General features: G+C 38.2%; 1 protein-coding gene across 1 annotated transcript in view; it reads right to left on the bottom strand.

Annotated features, from left to right (window-relative positions):
• Positions 1-8,042: 8,042 nt before the first annotated feature.
• The window catches only part of LOC136876100 (growth factor receptor-bound protein 14), a 72,071-nt gene continuing 55,836 nt past the window's right edge, over positions 8,043-24,277 (bottom strand). The window contains exons 2-6 of the mRNA XM_067149762.2: positions 20,726-20,962; positions 18,856-18,951; positions 15,434-15,711; positions 12,977-13,070; positions 8,043-12,364 (exon numbers count right to left, since the gene is read on the bottom strand). Coding sequence (XP_067005863.1) covers positions 12,164-12,364; positions 12,977-13,070; positions 15,434-15,711; positions 18,856-18,951; positions 20,726-20,740 — 684 coding nt within the window. The 5' untranslated portion in view covers positions 20,741-20,962 and the 3' untranslated portion in view covers positions 8,043-12,163. The remainder of the gene's footprint in view (positions 12,365-12,976; positions 13,071-15,433; positions 15,712-18,855; positions 18,952-20,725; positions 20,963-24,277) is intronic.

Raw genomic sequence — 24,277 nt, 5'->3', positions numbered from 1 at the left:
TCTTATTGGTCCTAAAATCCTCCTTAGTATTTTTTGTTCCTTGAGTTCTAGCTTCCTCAGTGGACCTTTTCTGTTCATCAGAAGACACTCAGAGGCGTACAGTACGGACGGTCTTACTACTGAATTGTAATGTTGGAGTTTAAGGTTCTTAGAGAGGCACTTGGATGTATAGATGCTCTTACAGGTATGGTAGATCCTTTCCAACTTGGTGCATCTGGTGTCTATTGCTAATGTCTCATTCTTGGTTGCTGAAATCCACTCCCCTAGGTACTTCACTGCAGGAACCTTACGAATGGTGGTGTTTTCCAGTGGTATAGTAGGTGGGACTCCCTTTATGTTAATCATGAACTCAGTTTTCTTTATATTGACCCTCAAGCCGGTTTTAGCTGCTATGTTATAGAGGCTCTGTAACTGGTGAGTAGCTTCTTCTATGTTGTTTTTTTTTTTGCTAGGGGCTTTACGTCGAACCGACACAGATAGGTCTTATGGCGACGATGGGATAGGAAAGGCCTAGGAGTTGGAAGGAAGCGGCCGTGGCCTTAATTAAGGTACAGCCCCAGCATTTGCCTGGTGTGAAAATGGGAAACCACGGAAAACCATCTTCAGGGCTGCCGATAGTGGGATTCGAACCTACTATCTCCCGGATGCAAGCTCACAGCCGCGCGCCTCTACGCGCACGGCCAACTCGCCCGGTATTCTATGTTGTTGGCTAATAAGGTAAGGTCATCGGCAAAGGCCAGGCAAGGTACACTGAGATTATCTTTCTTGTAGCCCTGTGGGTGGGGGATTTCTATCTCTTTATATATTGGTTTTGCCTTTTTATTTGTCTTTTATTAGCTGGTACCATTTCCTTGAAAATAGTTAACTGTTACTACCTCAAGTCAGTGAGAGTATACTTTCCCTAGGTATAGTCAACTCTGACTAGTAAGTGTTGATCGAAATTAAACACTTACTACTTTTAATAAACTTTTACTGAAAAGACCAGTAAGAGTCAACTTTACCTAGGGAGAGTCAACTCTTACTGAAAAAATCCACTTTCCCTGTAACATACATTACTGTACAGTATACACCCAGAAGGCAATGTATATTGTTTGTCAGTACACATTCAGACTTTCTCATCAGTTTTAAATTTATGCAGTATTTTACTTTCTTCTCTGTAGCAAAATGGCATATTCGCATTGAGGCTTCCATGATCTGAAGAAATTGATAATACTTCTTTGTCCGGGTTAGTCCAATTTAAGGATATTTTAATATTTTACATAGCCTACTACCAATACTACTTTAATAAATTTTAAATATTTGGGGAGGAGCAAGTGACCCGCAAACAAGTTTTGCCTATAGTTATATCTTAAATTTTAGAGCACCAGGGCACTTATCTTTTTAGAACAGCATCGCTGTTCTGAGGTAAAGCCTCCGTGGCTCAAGCAGCAGCAAGCCAGCCTCTCACCGTTGTGTTCTATGGTTCAAATCCTGGTCACTCCATGCGAGATTTGTGCTGGACAAAGCGGAGGCGGATCAGGTTTATCGCTGGGTATTCTGATTTTCCCTGTCATCTTTCATTCCAGCAATACTCTCCAATATCATTTCATTTGTCATTTATTAATCATTACCCCAGTGGACTTCGACACAATTCCTATCCTCGCCGCTAGATGCAGGGGCTGCATTCATTCCATTCCCGTCCTGGTTGAATGACTGGAAACAGTTCATTTCATTTCATTACCGTTCTGAGGTAAGCAAATTGGACTGTTTCTTAACCAAAAGGAGAATCTCCAGGAGAACTAGAGGTATTTCAATTAGAACTAATATGTTTATACCACAATGTTAACCATAACGATGCAAGTCAAATAATGTCAACACTAGAACAAGTGATGAAAGTGAAATTCGACACGATCATAACTCATGATTAATTTAGGCTAACAATAAAAGATAATCTTAATGAAAGCACCTCAGAAATATAATTAATGGCGATTCATTATGATAGAGTCTTGCCCACAACAGATATCCACAATATCTAGAGATTACTCTTGACAGAACTCTCACGGCTGCTAAGTTACGATCAAGGAACAACATCTTACAGAAGCTGTGTGGAACCACCTGGGGATCATTAGCATCTACCCTACAGTCTTCAGCTCTTGGTCTTGTGTACTCTGCTGCAGAATACTGCTCATCGATATGGCTGAGCAGTAGTCACACCAAATTAATTGACACTCAGCTGAATTACACTATGCGTATGATATCAGGGAAAATTAGATCTACTCCCACTTCCTGGCTACCTGTTCTATCCATATTCCACCACCGAGCTCGATAGCTGCAGTCGCTTAATTGCGGCTAGTATCCAGTATTCGGGAGATAGTGGGTTCGAGCCCCACTGTCGGCAGCCCTGAAGATGGTTTTCCGTGGTTTCCCATTTTCACACCAGGCAAATGCTGGGGCTGTACCTAATTAAGGCCACGGCCGCTTCCTTCCCACTCCTAGCTCCTTCCTGTCCCATCGTCGCCATAAGACCTGTCTGCGTCGGTGCGACGTAAAGCAAATAGCAAAAAAAAAACCAAATTCCACCACCTTGTCTCCGTCGAGAAAGTGCTCTCCTACGAGATCATAAGAAAATAACTAACAACAGTCAGTTGCCAATCCATGGTGTCACGAATGATGTTCTTATTAAATCAGGCTAAAATCTAGACACCCACCTGTTAGAACAGCCAGAAACCTAGCAGACGCTAACTTTAATCTGCTTCAGGTCTGGAAGCAAGTATGGATATCCAGTGATCCATCAGAATATCACAATCTACCATGGCTGAAAAGCAAACCACAGAGTTTTGATCTTCCACGGAAGACCTGGACAACTATCAACAGGATTCGCACTGGCCATGGCAGATGTGCCGACTCCCTCCATAAATGGGGCGTGCAGTTGTGGTGCTGTGAAGCAAACAGTTCGGCACATTGTGGAGCAGTGTCCTCTCACTGCCTACCAGGGAAACCCAAGAGACTTTTTATGCTCTCACCCTTGTGTGTTGACTATGTAAATAATTTGAACCTGTAAATACTTCAAACTGTAAATATTATGTATTACTACTGTACTTATATAGGGGCTGTCCGACTCGTTGGCTGAACGGTCAGCGTACTGGCCTTCGGTTCAGAGGGTCCCAGGTTTGATTCCCGGCTGGTTCGGGGATTTTAACGTTAATTGGTTAATTCCAATGGCACGGGGGTCAAATAGAAAGACCTGCACCTGGCGAGCCAAACCCGTCCAGGGATATCCCGGCACTAAAGGCCATACGACATTTCCTTTATATAGGGGCTGCCTGGCCAAGGTGGTAAGGGCATGCTCGGTTCGCCCAGAAGGACGTGGGTTCGAATCCCCGTCAGGAAGTTGTAAAATTTAAGAAACAAGATTTCCACTTCCGGAGATGCATATGGCCCTGAGGTTCACTCAGCCTACACCAGAAATGAGTACCAGGTTAATTCCTGGGGGCAACGGTGGCAGGGCGTAGTGCTAACCACTCTACCCCATCATGTGCCGAGGTTAACAATGGTGGAAGCCTTTACCTTCCACTCCTCCAAGGGCCTTCAGGGCCTGTACGGAGGTGACTTTGCTTTTTTTACTGTATTTAAATGTAATGTGATGTGTTAGCCATACACTAAATAAATAATTATTATAATTTGTTTAAATTTAATATTTGCATGTATGTAGGCCCAAAAATAGTTTGAAATCTCATTTCAAGTAAGACATGTCTCTCACTTTAAGAATACAGTTATAGTTATGCATATGGGGTGTTTCTTTTCTAATTCCTCAGTGAGCTTGAAAATTGACTTGATTATGAATATATTTTTTTACTTTTCTTGGAAATTTCTTGGCTTGCTCTCAAATTGGTTATTTCACACTAAATTTTTGGTGTGGCACCTTAGAATTCTGTTATTCTAGTTATTTCAAAAGTGGTGAAAGTGCTGTGCTGTCGGGTTGCTATAGGGGGAATGAACTTGTCTTGCAATTTGCTTTATGTTGGACCGACAAAGATAGGTCATTTGGCGATGATGGGATTGGAAATGGCTAGGAGTGGGAAGGAAGCAGCCATGGCCTTAATTAAGGTATAGTTCCAGCATTTGCCTGGTATGAAAATGGGAAATCATGGAAAACCATCTTCAGGGCTGCCGACAATGGGGTTCAACCTCACTATCTCCCGAATGCAAGCTCACAGCTGTGTGACCCTAACTGCAAGGCCAAATTGCTCGGTAATGAACATATCGCTGTTGCCAATGTAATAACTTGTAGCTAAATGTAAACCCTCTGAAGAATTATTTAGCCACAAATTTTCTGTACCTTATGCCTAAGAATCTTTCAGGGAACGGCAGAGAGGATATGTCCCGAGTTGAGCAGCGGCCACTTACTAGGGCGAGGTCCATAAGGGCTTTAATGTCAAATGGGGGTTAACGTGGTCACATTTGAGCCACCTTGCATTGGCTATTATCGTGTTGACATGTCAGTTCGGTTTATCCCGAACAAAGTATTACTGTAATGGTGTCTTGCCACTTCACTTTATATGAGTTTAATAGTACCATGTGTGTACGAGAGATGGCAGATATCTCAGTGTTCGTCGCCGAAGGTCAAACTTCCTGCCACCTGCAAATCTTTTATCTCCTTGACTGTTTTGGTGGTTGTTATTTTGGGGACTAAAAAACTGGCTTCCCTGCACATTGGAGCAAAGTTTTTGACATATAAGAATGTTTTTAAACGTTTTAAGTGCATCTGTAACTACCTTTCATTTTCCTGTTTGAGTCCTTGATAGCTCCAGGTATTAGTGATATTATACCTATATTACATTTAATATTAGCTTTTTTCTTACTTTCGATATGCAATGTTTACTCCATTGTATGAACGGACTGTGTGCGTGTGAGTTTTAGTTCTTGGTTGATATGCCTTTTGATTATGAGATGGTCTAGTGTATATTGTATATTTGTGTCAGCCTTCTCGCTTGCCTTAATCATCAGAATGTGATTGTCGTTCGTATCATCGCGAGAATTCTCTTGCCTTGTACGAATCGCGGTCATGATGGGAATTCTTTTGTGCATTGTATTGCACGGTCTTGTTACCGTATTCTTCGTGCATGCACTATACGCATGTTCCTGTGCCCATCTGCATAACCCTTGGGTGACCTTGGGGTCACTATAATTGCAAAATTATTTTGCTGTTGGATCTGTGTACCCTGTCTATATTTGCATATCAGTACCGAAATGTATGGCGGTGTGGATGAGTGCGCAGGAGTGTTGGACGACGTGTCATATCGATTGCCCATTTCGTATATTCATTTCCATTTTATCTGTGTTCTGATGCCGGTTCGAGGCTTGTAGTTTCGTGCCCATGTTGGCCTCTTACTATATTATTCATTTTTATTGTCAACATGTTTAATTTCTTCGGTCCCTACGTTGTTCACACAGTTTTGATCTCAGCCATTTATTTTGTTTTGTCTTTGCTGTACGAGCTCGCTTACCCCTTTTTAACTTCCTGGAGCTATCGGAACAAATATTACTTTTGCTTGTTCCTTGGTACGTGGGCAGATAACAATGGGAATGGGATTGTTGAAAAAAATAAGATGTATGCGGGTGGAAGAAATTGTATGCTCTTGAGGAATGACATATCCGCAGGGAAGTGCAACCTTCGTTGATCTGTTCTGTAATTACAAAGAAATTCTCCTTGATGATCTAATAATGTTCTAACCCTCAGCGCAATTGCATTGAGTAAGATAAAAATACACTTTTAAAATATGTTGGAAATTTCGCTGGAGAATGGACGTGGGTACCCCCCAAAGATCGACAATTAAGTTACGTATGTATTTGCCACAATTTCTATTCTTGTTTCAATTTAATTCAGTCCTTTTTAATTTGATAATAAACCTTGTTGTTGGGACATTTGCATTTCATTCGATTAGCATTTGGACTCTTATTAGTACTATTTTAAGAGCCTGATTTCCAGCTCAGGGTCTTAGTCTTTCGACCTTTCCCAGTCACGGTTCACGTTTTTGTGCTCACATATTATATTCCGCCGATTTTATTTTGGTTACTGGGGATTTATGTGAGGGTGAGGTGCGGTTCACTTTTCTTTATTAAAAATCTCTCTTCTTTTATTTCATAAATTTGGACAAACTGATACTGTAGGCCTACATATTGTACGACCAGTGCATACTGGTACTAGTAAATTTTACTATCTCGGATGATGAGCAAGTCAAATCCATAATAACGTCCTGTAATACTTTGAGAAGAGCCTCCGTGGCTCAGACGGCAGCGCGTCGGCCTCTCAACACTGGATACAGTGGTTCAAATCCCGGTCATTCCATGTGAGATTTGTGCTGGACAAAGCGGAGACAGGACTGGTTTTTCTCCGGGTACTCCGGTTTTCCCTGTCATCTTTCATTCCAGCAACACTCTCCATTATCATTTCGTAGCATCTATCACTCATTAACATACATCACTTTGGGAGTGGCGACCCCATCGTAATAATAGCCTATATATGATTCATTCATTACATCCCTGACCTGGTCAATGACTGGAAAACAGGTTGTAGGTTTTCATTTTCAATACTTTGAGATACCAAGATTCACGGTTTTATCTTTTCTTTTTCAATTTGTTTTACGTCGCACCAACACAGATGGGTCTTATGGCGACGATAAGATAGGAAAGGCTAGGAGTGGGAAGGAAGCAGCCGTGGCCTTAATTAAGATACAACTCCAGCATTTGCCTGGTGTGAAAATGAAAAACCACGGAAAACCATCTTCAGTGGGGTTCGAACCCACTACCTCCTGAATGCAAGCCGATAGCTACGTGACCCAAATCATATAGCCACTTGCTCGTCTATCAAGATTGAACCAGACTTATACTTCATAAGCTTGTTCACACCATCATATTTCTGCAATATTTCATGAGGGATGCTTTGTATTCAAAGAATTTAACAGACAAATTGAATAGGAGACTCCACAAAAGATATGAGCAAGTTTATGATATACTGTATACCCAATTTTACCTCTAATGGTATCAAATGATTTGTTTCTGTTTGACTTTTGAATAATTGTAATAGTTTTAACCATACTGTTTTGACAAAACACTCTTGATAATAAAAATACAGTATCATACACAGCTTCATTATGATACTATATCATTGTTTAACTAGCTGCCTCTGTGGATCAGTGGTAGTTTCGGCCTCCAAATCCCAAGATAGTGAGTTCAAACCTGGCAGAGGCAGTCAGATTTTTTAAGGGCGGAAATAAATCCATTCGACACTCCATGTGATACGATTTCAGCATGTAACAGATCTCTGGTGACACATTTGGTGTTTACCCAATAAGATTCATTGAATCTCAGCCATAGATGCCCAAGAGAGTTTTGGTTTACTCGGTCTGTCATCTAGTAGGCCTAGAGTAAAATGGAACACACTGACGAGCAGACAGCCAGATGGCGTCATATTGAAATGTCTGCAAACGGTAGCTGAGGCCATACGATTATTATTATTGTTGTTTAACTGTAAATATCTTATTATTCTGTAAATATCTTATTATTATTTTCCCTCACTTTTACCCATTATTTGAAGGTTGGCACTTTGTATGGGTTTAGCCCAGTTTTAAGACCACTTGCCCTTCCTTACACCAACCCTACATGGAGGGATGTATTCATTATTGCACATTTTTGTGGTGGTTTGTTGTACGATACATTGTATATAATGTGAATGAAGATGTGCATTATGACGAACATGAACACCCAGACCCCCAAACCACAGGAATTAATCAGACTTGGTTAAAATCCCTGGCCTGGCCAGGAATTGAACCTGGGACCCTCTGAACCAAAGGTCAATAAACTCACCATTCAGCCAGGGAGTTTGACTTCAACTGTATATATTTCGAAATGTATTTTGTTCCCCCCCACCTCCTTTTTTTTTTTTTTTTTTTTAAATGTTGGTGCCAGGTGCCAGTCAGCCGTTGCAAATGTTCATGAATTTCATTCTTAATACTAAAATTAATTTGTAAATGGTAGTGGGTATTCTTAAATATAATATGCAATTCTTTCATTAGCAGTAGTTTCTTTTTATTAAATTAAACAGTTCAAATAATATAACAATAAAGAATTATATATTCAAGAGATCACTCTGAATGCATACAAAACATTCTGAATATCAGAGGCCTTACTCCAAAGTATAATTGCACACACACACATGCACACATAAAAGATAACATATACATATTTGGTTTTTGTGCCCAAGTATTATATTATATATCAATGAGCAGAGAAGAAATATATTTATTCAAAGAAATACATTGAAGTTCTGGGAAGAATTTATTATCACTTTGTCTTAAGGCCCTTGATTTTCCAACATTTTCACACCTTAAAAATGTAATTTGTATTATAATAAAAAGCAAAAAAATAATCTACTTCAGATCTGAATAATATTACTAATAACGCTTGTATTTGTTTTTGCCTTTATTAGGGCATAAATAATTCTTACTACAAATATTTTACAGCACATTTCTCTAGGAGTGACAAAGTTTTTATTATACAAAATAGATTTTTCTCCTCACATTCCAAGTAATGCAATTAAGTCTATGGGTTATGAATGAAATATTTCTAGGAAACGAATTATGTATACAAACCCAAAGACATTGCCAATTAAAATTAAACATTCAGAAAGGAAGAGCTAAAACATATTTCATTAAATAGCACAGTACATTCATAATTATTTAAGCATTTACAAAATCTTACATATTTCTCTCTAGATGTGATCCTTTGTCAATTTGTATCATTTGTGGCCTGTGGATACCCCACCCTACCTTCTCTGTATTTCAGTTAAATCAAATAAGTTAAATTAGAAAAGTGAATGCAGCTTTTTCAGTCTTTCCTAATTAGATGATGATGACTCACTGCAGAGAGAAGTGGCGCATGATGAAAAATAGTTTACATTCTGAATAATTAATAATAATAACATAAATTATATAATATTTAGCCTCATATAAATAAACAAACTCTCAAATCGATACTGCCTTCGCAAATACAACTTCAACAGAATAAACTATTTAGAGAACTTCAAGAGGGTTCAGTAAGTGTCTTTATTACATTAATAGCATGAAATGTATATATTCTAAATTTTTAAACTGTTCTTAAATGAGAAAAGTATGTATTATTAGAACAACAAGAAAATTTAAGCATTGTAGAAAGAAAACCATTAATTCTGAAGTTTCTGTACAAGCAAATGATCTTACACACACTAATTCTCCTTCAACCACTGAAAGATAATCAGAGTTAATAATAATAATAATAATAATAATAATAATAATAATAATAATAATAATAATAATAATAATAATAATAATAATAATAATAATAATAATTATTATTATTATACTTTTTCTACCCAACTAACTACATTTTTCTGTTTTTACAGAAGCCAAAGTGCCAGAATTTCATTCTACCGCCATGAGGCTGTCATATTTGAACACCTTCAAATACCACAGGACTGAACCAGGATCAAACCCACCAGTTTGAACTCAGGCCAGTGCTATACTGTCTGAGCTACTCTTCAAAATTTAAAATGTGCAATACTTACAACCCTCAATGTAAAATAGTTTTGATTTTAGCCGCGACAATTTCAAACTATTTAACTTCCTTTAGATCACAACACATACTCAAAATAGTGCACAGTCAAGAACTTAGCTCAACTGATGTTATTACACCAACGATACGACTAATAATTTACTAGATCCAGATGCATTAGAGTAGAAACTTATGCCACCCAATGCCTGACAAGTGTAATGCAAGACCGAAAATCTATGAAAGACAAATGTGAGATGAATGTACAACCTGGAAATTATATTAGATACCCAACATCTTAAAATACTTCCCTTTACCGACGATTTTAAAAAAATCCACAGCCTGTTTCCAGTCATTTGACCACGTCAGGAATGGAATGAATGAAGCCCCTCCCGTCTAGCAGCGAGGATAGGAATTGTGCTGGCTGCCAAAGCCTGTCGCACTTTACCCATGATAAACTATGCAGTTTGTGGAGAATCACCTTTCTTTGGTTGGGAATCATCTGGAAATGTACACCTTGCCCTAAAAGAAACTTTTCAGCTCCTCCAGGTCCAAATTCAAATTCTGTGACCTACATTTTTTATGACAAACTTTGAAACAACGCCGATTACTTTTTACCTCAAGATAATTAAAACAATGCACTGTGCAGAGAAAAGAATATAATATATGATCGATTGCTTTACATTTGTAATATTTAGTTGAGTATCTTAAAAATAAACAAAAGACAATTGCCCGAATTATAATCCTATTTACCCTTTTTTTCATGACCGATATAATCACTGCACGTTCCAACAAAAACAAGCTAAAATTAAAGACACTTACTGAACAAACAACAAAATACATGAAAATCCTTAAAAATTGTAAACATAAAATGCAAATAAAGACCAATTTACTTATCTACTTTTTTAAAAGGACATCCACAGCCTATTTTTATTATAAAAATTAAAACAACTAAAACTGACCCTGTATTTATCTAAAGTAATACTGTATGTTATTATAATTAGTTTGTAATACCATAATGGTTCTGTCAGTGCTTTGATGGAAATAATGACATCCACCTCTTTACACTCGTGTTTTGTCTGTCATGAATTTTACTTATATCTCCATCTTGCATGAGCAGTCATTGTACTGTCATCCAAATCTCCTAGCACTGTTTTAGGAAGTTTTATGTCCTGTTTTTCCATAGTCCTTGTCTTCTTCCAACATGTGTCCAATTGGTAAGACACACCTCTGTTCTGATCATATTACAGTACATCTTTAACAAAAGTCAGAGGAGTTCTAAATATTTTATAAACTACTGATTGAAAACATTCAATTTAAGGCTTTTTTTACCAAAGCTAAATAATGTACGTCACACTAAATTATAATACTAAACAAGAAAATGCCTGTCACAGTTTTAGTTTTAAAACATCTGTTTCATGCATTTCTATATAACAAGCAGTTCCTTCATAAATCATGCTATTAAGATTCACATAAAATGTTCAAATTATACTATAGGAAACCACTAAATGTCAAGGTTTTATAATACAAATAAAAAGAGGTGTCTAAGATTCTGTGTTGAATTAAAAGCTCAAGTAAACTGAAGCAACTTGGCAAAATGGATATGTAGGTGCAAATATTTCAGCTGATATTGATTCTGCTTTGAAAGTTGCTATCACTTCAGTTAACAAGAATATCATTTGAACTACATTCTGCAATTAGAAACACCACATTTATAGATGTATCCTATCCTTTTTACACTTCATTCCCTTTTTTTTTTTCCATTCTGCAGAATTTTTATACTAATAGCATGTGTATTTACTTTACAAAAATGAAACCAAGTATGTGAAACAATAGAACTGCTTCATAATGGTAAGCCTGTATTTAATGGTCAAAGGCAAAGAACAGAATTAAAAGCAACAGGAAAATATACTTTTAACAAACTATTCTCTATTGCGATTAACTTTTTCATGCACAAATAGAATGCATGGAAGATACACTAAAACCAGCAATGGAGACAGATATTTCATGTACGACATGGGAAGATATCTTCCCAAGAATACACATTTCCTGACAAACTGGAAACTTAAAAATAAAATAAAAATGCTGGTATTATAGCACTTGTTTAGAATTAATGACTTAACCTCTGTCTTGGTTTTCCAGGACTGTCCAATGGATTTTTTTCTTTTTGGTATTTTTCTTTTTTTCCTTCTCTTCCATGATATATGTTAAAGAGACATAAATGTGCATTTTGTTGTACCAGTAAAAATCTTTTTATTGCATTCAGCATCTTGATAACCGACAAGATGCATTGAAAATACAGATGCTCAATACAAACTGTTTTCCATTAACTGGGTTTATTGAAGACACTGAATAAGTTATTCAAGAAATTCCTGAATAAGATAAAAAAGTCATCATGAGAAGTGTTACTACAAAATACTTTTGTTTGCTTTATGTTAAGTCTACTATCACTTAGAATTTTGTATATCTCATATCAGTTGTAAAAGTATCTTTTAACACTGAAAAGAGAAAAGTAGTGTGTCCTTCTAACAGTCTAAAGGATGTCAGAAACTTAATATCACTAGTTTGTTCATCACTCCGCGCGGACACATGCCGTCAGTCAGAAGCTGGAAGGGACGTTGACGGAGGGCTTCTCGGAGTACATAGGTCCGGTTGGGCTCTGCACCACATAGTGAGTCAGTCGGGTGGGCAGGCAGCCAGCGTTCAATTGATAAAACTCAACCAGCTGGAGTAAGTCATAAAATTTGGTTACACCACTGTCCAAAGAATAACACAGCGCTTCTCGCACATGGTCCATCACCTGAAAAATCAAATACAGTGAAAATTATTTGTTATATTTATTCTTTAAATGAGTCCATTAAAAATTTTATAAATGTAAATAAATATTGTATTACTTTAAAAATAATATGTAGATAAATAAGAAAAAAGAAAAGGATGTAAAAGCTTTCCACTATTTTAAGTCTTAGTCTGTCCCTCTTCCTTAATTTCTTCCCTTTTTTCCAAACCACACTGAGAACCACATGATTTAAAATTCTCCTTACTACTGGTAATTACAAACCCTTTATACAAGAGAGCTTCCAGGAAAACTATCAGTGTTAGAGGAAATGAAATGTCATCCTATCAATTATGGCTGAATTAAAGCAAACAACAGCAAGACACCCCCAACTAAACACATGGAACAGATTGACAAGCCCTTTCTTCCACCCCCTGAACTGAAATATTACACATTATGTATTCTATAACAGAAATAGCTGTATGGTGATACAACATTCTGAGATGAATTCCTTGTGCATTTAACATTATGTTAAGTGTATGAAGACTAATCTATCAGAAAGGCAACCTCAACAGTGTGTAACAACTTCCTAGTTAAGTTTTGTGGTAAAAGTAATACATTTAAATTGAATTTACTTACAGGCTGAATCTGGGTATGGAGGACCTTGCCACCACACTTGAACGTCAGCACAAAAGAGCCAGGTGAACTTCTACTTTCTCGCACCAGGAACACACTATAAAGGAAAATAAAACTTATTGTAACTTCCTGTAAATATACTGTTTCAAAATAGGTTCCAGTGAAATAGGGTAAAAATAAATATTCCTCTTTGTGCATGAATAATGTTATTAAGAAGGTTGCTTCCAACTTTACCCTACATCTACTCACTGCAAAGTAACACTAGACTTTAAAAATATCCTCTTAATTTCATAAACAAAGTTTTCCATCACTGAATTGCAAATCTTGAAGAATACACTAACAAAAACATGGCACTGTTTATAACCAGAGTTGGGAAGTAATTGAGTAAAAGTAACTGAATTATCTTGTAATGATTATAGGAATTTTTACTCGTAACCGTTACTCATAATTCATTTCTGAAAATGAAATATAATCGTTACACATTAGTAATCGATGTACATTGCACCGAGAGCTTGGCAACATTACAGCCCCAGCCCAAGGTGCCACACCAGGATTTACGAGCGCACTCTTTCATTCACTTGCACCTTCTTGTGATTACTGGTAGAGATTTAGATAATTGTGTACTATGTGGTTTTAAGAGGAAGTACAACTGAGAAACCATCTTCTACTATTATCACTAATCAGAAGGAACGAGAAAGAGGTCCACAGTTTGAAAAATGAAGGCTACTGGCTAAAGAAACGGGAGGGCCTCGACGGGCGTGAATATCAAAGACTCCCTACGCCTCGCAAACATCACACTGTTGGGGTCGGAAAAGAACAAGAGTTGACCAAGGGAGGTCGGATAGGAATGATTAAACCGAGGAGCCTGACTCAAGTAAGTGGAGCCAATGTCAGACTCAGGTAGCGGAACCACCGGGCGAGCTGGTCATGCGATTAGGGGCGTGCAGCTGTGAGCTTGCATCCGCGAGATAGTGGGTTCAAACCCCAATGTAGGCATCCCTGAAGATGGTTTTCCATGGTTTCCCATTTTTACACCAGGCAAATGCTGGGGCTGTACCTTAATTAAGGCCACGGTCGCTTCCTTCCCACTCCTAGGCCTCTCCCATCCCATCGTCGCCATAAGACCTATCTGTGTCGGTGTGACGTAACGCAAATTTAAAAAAAGATAGCAGAACCGTGGTCACCAACCCACGCTCCCAAGTTGAGTGTCACCCTTTTAGTCGCTTCTTACAAAAGACAGAGTAAGCCGTAGATATTATTCAACCTCACTTCAGTAAGTATTTTGAATGAGTTATCCTGAAAGAATTGAAAACACGAATGTGGGATTTAAAATTTGCTTGTCAGCAATCATTTTGAAAGTGTGTTAGTCTCACTTAGCAATGATAACCACGTGATATCTCTGTGCTAAAAACACAAACTGGAGTAATGTATTTTACCTTGCAAACTTTGGTATCATTTCATTCCCCTGTGGAAAAATGTTGGTTATTCCCTAAAGAATCTGTTCTGTAAAGTAATTGTAATTTGACTGATTAATTAACTAACTAATTAGCAATTACTTTCTTGGGTAACTGTTATTGAGCCCAATTACTTTTATTCTGTACTTTTCCCATCACCGAGCTCGATAGCTGCAGTCGTTTAAGTGCGGCCAGTATCCAGTATTCGGGAGATAGTAGGTTCGAACCCCACTGTCGGCAGCCCTGAAAATGGTTTTCCGTGGTTTCCCATTTTCACGCCAGGCAAATGCTGGGGCTGTACCTTAATTAAGGCCACGGCCGCTTCCTTCCCACTCCTAGCGCTTCCCTGTCCCATCGTCGCCATAAGACCTATCTGTGTCGGTGCGACGTAAAGCAACTAGCTTTTCCCATCACTGTTTATAACCAATCACTTTCAATGCACTTCTAAAAAAGGTGCAATGCATTGAAAACTATTTGAATTTACCTAACGATCTGCACAAAGAAGAATTGAAAGAAGAGTACTTGCGAACAGATTCATCGCCTCAGAAATATGGACAATAATTGGTGTAAGTGGTGGGGCATGGTGCAGGTATAATGATTGGCTGACAAATGAAGTAGTTCTCAGGAAAATTGGAAAAGGTAAACTTTACAGAATACAATAATGACAATAAGAGACAAGTTTGTAGGGCAGCTATATTGACACAACAGCTATCTAATCAATGTCATGAACAAAATGGTGCATGTAAGAGGCAAGAATTGTTGCCAGTCAATCCCCAAATTAAGAATGATGATGAGTCATTCGTTATTATTAGAAGTAAGGTGTTACTCAGCAACCGAACACTGGCAAAGCATACCTAGTATTGTATAAAGTTGTTTTATTTATTGTTATCATTGATAAATATTGGCAACAAACTATTAGTACAGATCTTCCAATTTTAAGCTTCATTTCATAGGGAATCAAGAATTACTGGTAAGAGAGCATTGTCATGTAGAGCTGATTACTTACCCATCAACTGTGCCGTGCCTACTGACAAGCTGCGCAGCCTGGTCACGAGACATGCCGCTGTGGAACCAGGGCTGCGTAATGTGAACTCCAGACTCAATGCCCTGAACGTGGAAGAGTGTGGTGGATGAGTGTGGGGCATGGTGGCGGGCATTAGGCCTCCAGCGTCGCTTCCAGGAGTAACCCTCGGCTACAGCAATAGCCTTGGCCTCCTTGGGATCTTCCACTATTCGACCCACACTACCGGTGAAGTCCATCGCCACTCGGGATCGCACACTTTCCTACAAAACAAACAATTCACCATCAACATAATGATAAAGAACATATCATCTCAGTAAGGTTTCTCATATATCAGTTCCAAGTTATTGTACAGCAAGACTATGATATTATAACAAATTCTGTTTAGGAGAAACTTCCAAACTTGCAGTAATTCATAGCTACTACAAAAAGTATGCTGCACTGCCAACCCTCCTGTGGGTGGGGATGGTAAAACACATCCACAATATCCCCTGTCTGTCGAACTGTCGACCTGGGAGTGTGAGTTAGCGACCATCAAATAATTCAATTATTTATTCGTTTGGTATTATAAATTTACTCATTCGGGACAAATATTTCAGGTTCACTATGGGAATCGACAATGTATCATAATCGAATGAGTTTCAAATATCACTCAGTTGCATCGCATAGAATAATGGGATGCATCGTGGATTTTTCAATTTAAGTGTGTTGGATGAATAACTGATTCAAAAAAGCAAATAGATGAACTCTCTATGAAAAATAGAAATATGCCTTTTCCCAAATGTATCTCCAAATGTTGAAACTACATGAGTAAATTAACTGTCTTAATAACATCACTTTTCATTTGATTATTTTGAAAGCATTCACTATTCAGTTGCCTTATTCATTCAAATGCAGTTCCAAATGAATAATGGAAAAATTCACATTCAAATGAATAATCGAAAAAATAATTGGATGGGAAAATATTCACTTTTCAATTGCCTCATTCATTCGAATTAATGATAAAAAATAATCAAATGATGGAATAAAATGAAATAATTGGATAAGCGATTATTTAGTATTCAATTATCCCATCACTACATGGTACTATCCTTAGTCGAGTCTGGTACTGCTTCCACTTACTTGTGCCATTCTCCTCACATCTTTCCTAGCTGACTTCCCTTCGTCAACTCTTGTTCTCTTCCAACTCTGATGGTATTAGATTTACAAGGCCTAGGGTGACTCATTTTCATGCCCTTTCCTTACCTTTTTGAAGGGTTGGGCATCTTCCTTTTTCCTCTCTGATAAGTGTTAAGACGGGAAGGATAGTTGCCTGGTTGTACTTCCTCTTAAAACAATAATCATCACCACTGCACTGCTTATAGCACAGTTTCACCCTGTATTCAACCAAACAGGAATATCGTAGAATGGTGAAACTTTCGGACAGTGGGTAGGCATTTTATTTTGCTAATACTTTCGTTACTTGGAATACAATGTCAATAAATAACAAACTCATTAATTAAACAATGTTCCTGTGTTGAGTAAAAGAGGACAAAGACAAAGACAAAGTCATCTGCATACAGGCTATGAAGGCCCTTGGAGGAGTGGAAGGTAAAAGCTTCCACCATTGTTAACTGTGGCATTTGATGGGGTAGAGTGGTTAGCTCTATGCCCGGCCGCCTTTGCCCCCAGGAATTAACCTGGTACTCATTTTTGGTGTAGGCTAATTGAACCTCAGGGCCATATGCACCTCCGGAAGTGGAAATCTTGTTTCTTAAATTTACGACTTCCTGGCGGAGATTCAAACCCACGTCCTTCCGGGCGAACCGAGCATGCCTTTACCGCCTCGGCCAGGCAGCCCCTTGAGTAAAAGAGGATGCATGATTAATTAATCACTTTTTAAGCTTACACTGAATATAGTAAACGATGCTTCATTCAGATTTGACATGGCAGTTTGTTAAACATTTTTGTTGAACAATTAAATAGATTGAACCTGTCTTTTGTAGTCAATAATGAGATACAGTGACTTAGTTAATTGACCTGGCATTATATCTGAGAGCATCACTTCAGAATTTAATTTTATTGGTTTCTCTGCATACCTTAAGAAGTGCATGTGTTCACAACTTTTATCACTCATGGTTCCCAAGAGATACAGTACTCTTGACAGCTTACTTGAAATAAAATGCATATGAGCATCCCAGATGAGCTTTGGATTTAGATATACATTCCTAATAATAATACCCATTCAGCATCAAATGAAACTCACCATACTCAAACAAAGTAGTCTATACCATCTGCTACCAACATATTCTGCTACTTTGTCACATCTTGGGCAAGTAGCCAGCAGTGGCTCTAAAGAAAACAATCCCAAGAGATCTGACTTCATTAAAATTCTTTGTGATAATACCGAGCCAACTTCAGCAAGCAGGTGACATACATTCTATGAGGAATCTTACCTATGGACAGCTTAATTTAAGTGTGAACACTAGAAATTGTTGTATAAGAAAAGCTTTAAACTCAAACCCATGGCCAAGTAATGGTGAAAATGTTCTGAAGGATGCCAAATAAGAAGATACTCCTTTAAGTCCATTCACAAGATCAATAATCAATGGCAAATGCTCTTAGACCGTCCCACAGTCTAGAGGTATAGAAAGCCTAACCCAGAGGCCCTGGATATAACTCCCAGCCAGGTTGGGGATTTTTACCTGGATCTGAGAGCGGATTTGACTCTACTCAGCCTACGTGAGGACAGCTGAAAAACTATATGACAGCAGTAAAGAAAGCCAAGAATAACAACCGAGAAGATCTGTCGCACTCATCACGCGGCGCCACATAATCTGCAATTGTCAAACTTACTCAAGATACAAATTCAGGATGTAAGGAAGAGATCTAAGATGTAAAACTGCAAGAACTCACATTTTGAAATGGGAAAACGAACGCTGCAAGTTTGTAATCCCTTTCAGCCATCTTTTATAAGAAACAAAAATGTTTCTCAGACTAATTTATCCTTACTGATTTGCTTTCAGACTAGTAAGAAAAGATTATAATAATGACAGGGGGGAATCCATAAGAAAGAGATGGTTATAATGAATAAGTTAGATTTAAAGCTGCAGGAATGGATCAGGTTAAATGATGGAACCAGGTAAGCTAACAAAATATGGTAATGTACTGTAGGTTGTATGAGAGACTAAATAGTTTGGATGTACAGCATAATAGAAGCAGACCACAGAAAAAGATAGATTCCATATCTTAATGCCTTTAAAATAAAAAGCACATAAGCAGAAGAGACTTTATCAAACACAGAATTATCAAGGACTTGGAAATTCAGTTATATTAATAATAATAATAATAATAATAATAATAATAATAATAATAATAATAATAATAATAATAATAATAATAATAATATCCTTCTGTTGAATACTTACATTTGGAACTGTGTAGCTGTTGTATTCCTTTGGGCTGATTGATTCCACCTGCTTATTCTTGAAAGCACGGTAGTTCTCGCGCAGTTGTTTGCCATACTGAAAAATGGATGGCAATATTGTAGAACATATTAAACAAGACTAAAGTAATAACAATTGAATAAATAATTAAAGTACAGAAAATTGATAGCAAACAGGAAATAAAATATTTAAGTCGGGAAATTATAAACAACATTAAGTCGCTTATGGGAAAGGCTGCTTCAGTGTAATAAGACTGAATCTTGTGGTGTGAGACTTATTTAATTTAATTTACGAGTACAACTCGTACCTATAATTTAATGATTCTCTCTCATCTCCTAATTCTCCTTTTCAACAGAACCTTGATCATCTCTCTTAAACCTTCTCACAGACAGTCATCACCATATTTATTCCACTCCTTTCTATTAAGACCTGGGCAAATATTTTACTACACATCCATTTGTTCAAATTTCTCTTATAGTGACTATAATGAGGCGGAGGAGTTCAAGAGCAGTATGGGTTAACCAAGGTGCCAGAGCCCTATCAGTGGCTGGTTTCCACGTCAAGAGCTGACAGCAGACAGACCTGTATGGAATGTTAATTCCTGCCACAGTGGTCTACAATTTCTGAGACGAATGTATTAACCATGGGAAGTAGCCGAGTCTGCCACTGCTTCCGCTTCGTAGTTGTGCCAGGTTGTTCTTTCCATCCAACGTCTCTTCCGAACCCCAATTAGAGTACGGGACCCTCAACCAGGATTACTTGATTCGAGAAGTGGAAAAGATCCACAGGAAAGCAGCATGATTTGTTCTGGGTGATTTCCGACAAACAAAGTTACTTACTTTTGAGAGTAAGGAGACAAGCTGATCCACTAAGTGGTAGTGTTGGCAATCAGGGGCATGTCCTTACGCATATGGAGGTTTGTTTGGTTCATTTCACACTAAAGTAGGGATGTAGGGACGGATTTTTTAATTCACTTCAAAATATTTTTTTTGTTAAGTATTGAGACCAAAAGCAATGAAATAAAATATGAATGCTTTTTTCACTGCACAAGACAAACTATTGTGTTCGTTTGCATATGTTGGTGAAATCATCACCATTTTCAGAGATATGTGCTAGGTGAATCCTCTAGTTTTAACTGCCGGCAGGAATTTTACCTCATATAATTAAGCTGTGATTTCAGTTAGCTCTATTATTACATAATGAGACAAGCCGTTCATACGATATAGTTTTCAATCGGTATTTAAGTTTAACATGAAATACCAATACGGTAGAAGTACTGGTAATTACTGTAATTTCCTTTCGTGTTTTCAAAGCCGCAAACGAAACGAGAATTACGGAGAACTTGAAAGAACCGAGAAGAGAAGGCAAAAGGATCACGTGAACTACAGTAACTGAATATTTAGGTTCCTCATTTCTTCTAAATACAGTCTATAACCCTGATAGGGTTAAGAACACGGTTTCTTTGGGTTGGTTATTTTTGCAATTTGCTTTACGTCGCACCGACACAGATAGGTCTTATGGCGACAATGGGATAAGAAAGGCTTAGGAAGCGGCCGTGGACTTAAGTAAGATACAAGCCCAGCATTTTCCTGGTGTGAAAATGGGAAACTACGGTAAACCATCTTCAGGGCTGCTGACAGTGGGACTCGAACCCACTATCTCCCGGATACAAGGTCGCAGCTGCGCGCCCCTAACCGCACGACCAATTCGTCCGGTAATAAAAGAGTATATTCTCTAAGCTTGAAGATACTTTCTAACACAAATTGGGAAATTAAATAATTTATGGATTACAGATATTATAATGGACGTGTCCTGAAAAGAGAAGCTTGCCAAGTGAAGTAGGACAACGTACCTTAGCTAGTCTCATGGCGGTAACCCAGCAGAGGCGAGCCCGTTCGGACTCGCAGGCCAAGCAACGGAGATCCGACCCTGAATCTTCTGATCCGCTCTCACTGGCGCTAGCAGTTGGCCTGAGGAACAAGCCAAACTCAGTTGGTGCTCGGAACTGGTTCTTAGCGTTTAATGTAGTGTACACGTTGTAGTCCGCGAGGTGGGCGAACACTTGGAGTTGATTTTCCGCATCGCTACCCTAGAAAGAAAATAGACATTCAGCGTTAGGATAATAAGAAACTAATTTTATAATCACGTCAATATATATATATATATATATATATAATTTATCGTGTACAGAATATACTCGCAAGGAAGGCACTCAGCAGCTAAAATGATGTGGTCATATTTGATGATCTAGGAGAAATGTACTTTTAATTTACTAACAGCTTGGATGACCAGTAAGTCTTCGACATAATGAAGCACAAGTTCAATTCATGGACTATTAAGTATTTTATCACAGCTCATAAGCACAGTTTAGATAATAAACTATTACAACATAGTATCAAGTTTAACTTCACTGAGGGCAATCAAGAAGGTTTCAGGCAACATTATTGCCTACTGTGAAGACTCTGTGTGTCCATTTTCCCCAAATATCCAAAGAAAGATTATAGGCCTATGCACGGCCTAAAGTCCGTAAATTCAAAGGCTTCACTGTTGGTCTCGTGTTATTTATTTATTTTCTTTTTTTTTTGCGTCGCCACCGGCACAGATAGGTCTTATGGCGACGATGGGATAGGGAAGGGCTAGGACTGGGAAGGAAGCGGCCGTGGCCTTAATTAAGGTACAGCCCCAGCATTTGCCTGGTGTGAAAATGGGAAACCACGGAAAACCATCTTCAGGGCTGCCGACAGTGGGGTTCGAACCACTATCTCCCAGTCTCGTGTTATCAACTGAACTTCGTATTCACACGAAAAGTTGCATTTGTGTGTGCATGTATGTTTGTTTGTTTGTTTGTTTGTTCGTTCGTTCAGTCCTCAGCCCGAAGGTTGGTTGGATCCTCAATAGCACTGCCATCAACTGTCATAGATGGCCTAGGCATCACTGAAGAGGCGTACTACGGAAATGAGTAAGATAGTTTCCCGTTTCTTTCCTCACCGAGCCAGAAGTTGCTATTACACATCAGTCAGCCAAGCCCACTGAAATGCATGTAACAACCGACCCTATGAGCAACATTTTTACACCATTCATAACAGGGACTGGCTGCATAAGGAATGGCATTACTAGCATTGCTCATACCTCAGTCACTTTCATATTGTCAAAGCCAAGGATAAGACCGAGACATCAATGAAAGACTTAGTGCACTGTAAACAATAGGTCCCGCCAGCAAAGGCCAAAGTTACATTCAAGGCTATAATTTTAATGCCAATATCCTCGTGGATATTAAACAATGAATCTTATTTCTGACACCTTTGTTCTATTATCTTGCAACCTCTGTTTCGGTTGTATTCAAAACATTAAATATCTGGTTTACTTCGTTTAAGAATTTGTATCTGCCTTTCCTCTTCAGCCCCCACAGGTCAACTCATGTTGTCTTTCTAACCCCGTCGATATTCCATTAGCAAGGCCTATGATCTCTCTATTTTACCACCGTTCAGGGCGCTTCTCTTTCCTCACCACACAGCTTCATTCTTTGACGAGTTGGAATTCCTCCTACTTCTTACGACGATGGGCTGATAATGCACAGTTGTTTTGTCCATAAAAATAACTATCGCCATACCTACTCTTATCTTTCAGACTGAGGTCATATGGAATTGAACGAGAATCAGGAATAATTTGGCCATCAGTGTTATGTACGCTACTTATGAATGTGACATCGGTCTATAACCTATATTATTATAGTATAATAGGCCTACGTAATTGTGTACTATTATGAACATACGGATCTGGAATTAGGAGAAGACCTCGGGATTTGAAATGATACAGGTTATCACCGTATCTTCCTGAAATGAATGAGGGAAAATATGGTGGCGATATGATTTATATTCAGAATAGCCGCTGAAACTTATCGTGGTCTGGGGGCGAAACTTAACTCTGGTTCTCTAGTTCTCATAGACATGTCTTAGCGGGCACGGCTATGATTGCAGGATATTATGCTTACATAATTTAATTTGGAAAGTATATAAGACAGGCCCAGGCTCATATAATGATTAGCTTTTCCTTAAAACTGCAATAAATTTCATATTTACAGCATACTCCCTTTTCCAATAACTTTAAGACATCGTATTTATTTCGCACTAGTTTCTAGTTCAACGACTCCATTACTTGGCGAACTTAACACGACTTCTCCCATCATGAAAAGTTACCATTATCTTTATACTTAAGCTCTTCAATGTCTAAAGGGAGAGAAGCTTCCTAGAAACTTTCTAAATGCATCTCTTCACTAAATGAGAATTTGTAGCTGACAGCAGCCCTTTAGTGTGGAACACAGGATCTCGTTAGTGAGTAAGTAATATGCGTGAACAAATGCCTTGAGGCTTGAAAGTGGCTATTCATGTTCTCTGGGTTATCTCTGCAGCAGTCAGTGCTTCATACATCCCAGGAACCAACCCGTTGTCACGACTCGGAGACTACACACTCGAGAGAAAGCATAAATAAATAAATAAATAAATAAATAAATAAATAAATAAATAAATAAATAAATAAATAAATAAATAAATAAATAAATAAAAGGGAAGAAAATATAAAATTTACTATTTCGATTCACATCCTGTCAACTACAAAATTGCATACGGTACCGGTACCATGACTGACGTAGCCTTAAGAATGTATTTGTCAAGTTTTGTTTATTGACGAAATAACTGTCAAATTTCTTTTCGGACTCCTCCCATATTCGCTCGAATAAATGAGTCTTAATCATGAAGACACAATAAATAACACAGACAAATATTTTTCCCATGCATTCAACTACATCTATTGTCTTACTCATGAAGACACAATGAAACGAAATGGCGTACGGCTTGTAGTGCCTGGAGTGTCCGAGGACATGTTCGGTTTGCCATGTGCACGTCTTTTGATTTGACTCCCATAGGCGACCTGCGCTTGTGATGAGGATGGACGAGGATGAAATGATGATGAAGACGACACATATACCCAGCCCCCGTGCCAGCGGAATTAACCAATGATGGTTAACCCGGGATCCTTGCGACCAAAGGCCAGCACGCTAGCCATTTAGCCATCGAGCCAGACATGAAGACACAATAAATAACACGGACGAATATTTTTCCCATGCATTAATCCGCATCTACTGATTGGGCAGCAATAGTGTACATTAGTTTACATTAGTTTTAACAAGTGACGCATTCTTTCTCTGTAATTACAAGCGTGTGGAAGAATGTACTTCTCGTACTAAAGAAATAATGGAGAAGTGACATACACAATTTTACTCTTATTCGACACTGTAGGATTTTGACAAGAGCCGAAAACTACATCTTGGAGATACAAGTTTCGATGGGAAGCTCTGGATTCCGTTTCACTGCTTTCAGTAAAGAATGCTTCACAAATTCACACATGT

The sequence above is a fragment of the Anabrus simplex genome, chromosome 6 (assembly GCF_040414725.1).
Source record: "Anabrus simplex isolate iqAnaSimp1 chromosome 6, ASM4041472v1, whole genome shotgun sequence".
In the NCBI taxonomy this organism is placed as follows: domain Eukaryota; kingdom Metazoa; phylum Arthropoda; class Insecta; order Orthoptera; family Tettigoniidae; genus Anabrus; species Anabrus simplex.
Note: the sequence above shows the minus strand (reverse complement) of the source record. Positions and strands in the feature narration are given on the sequence as shown.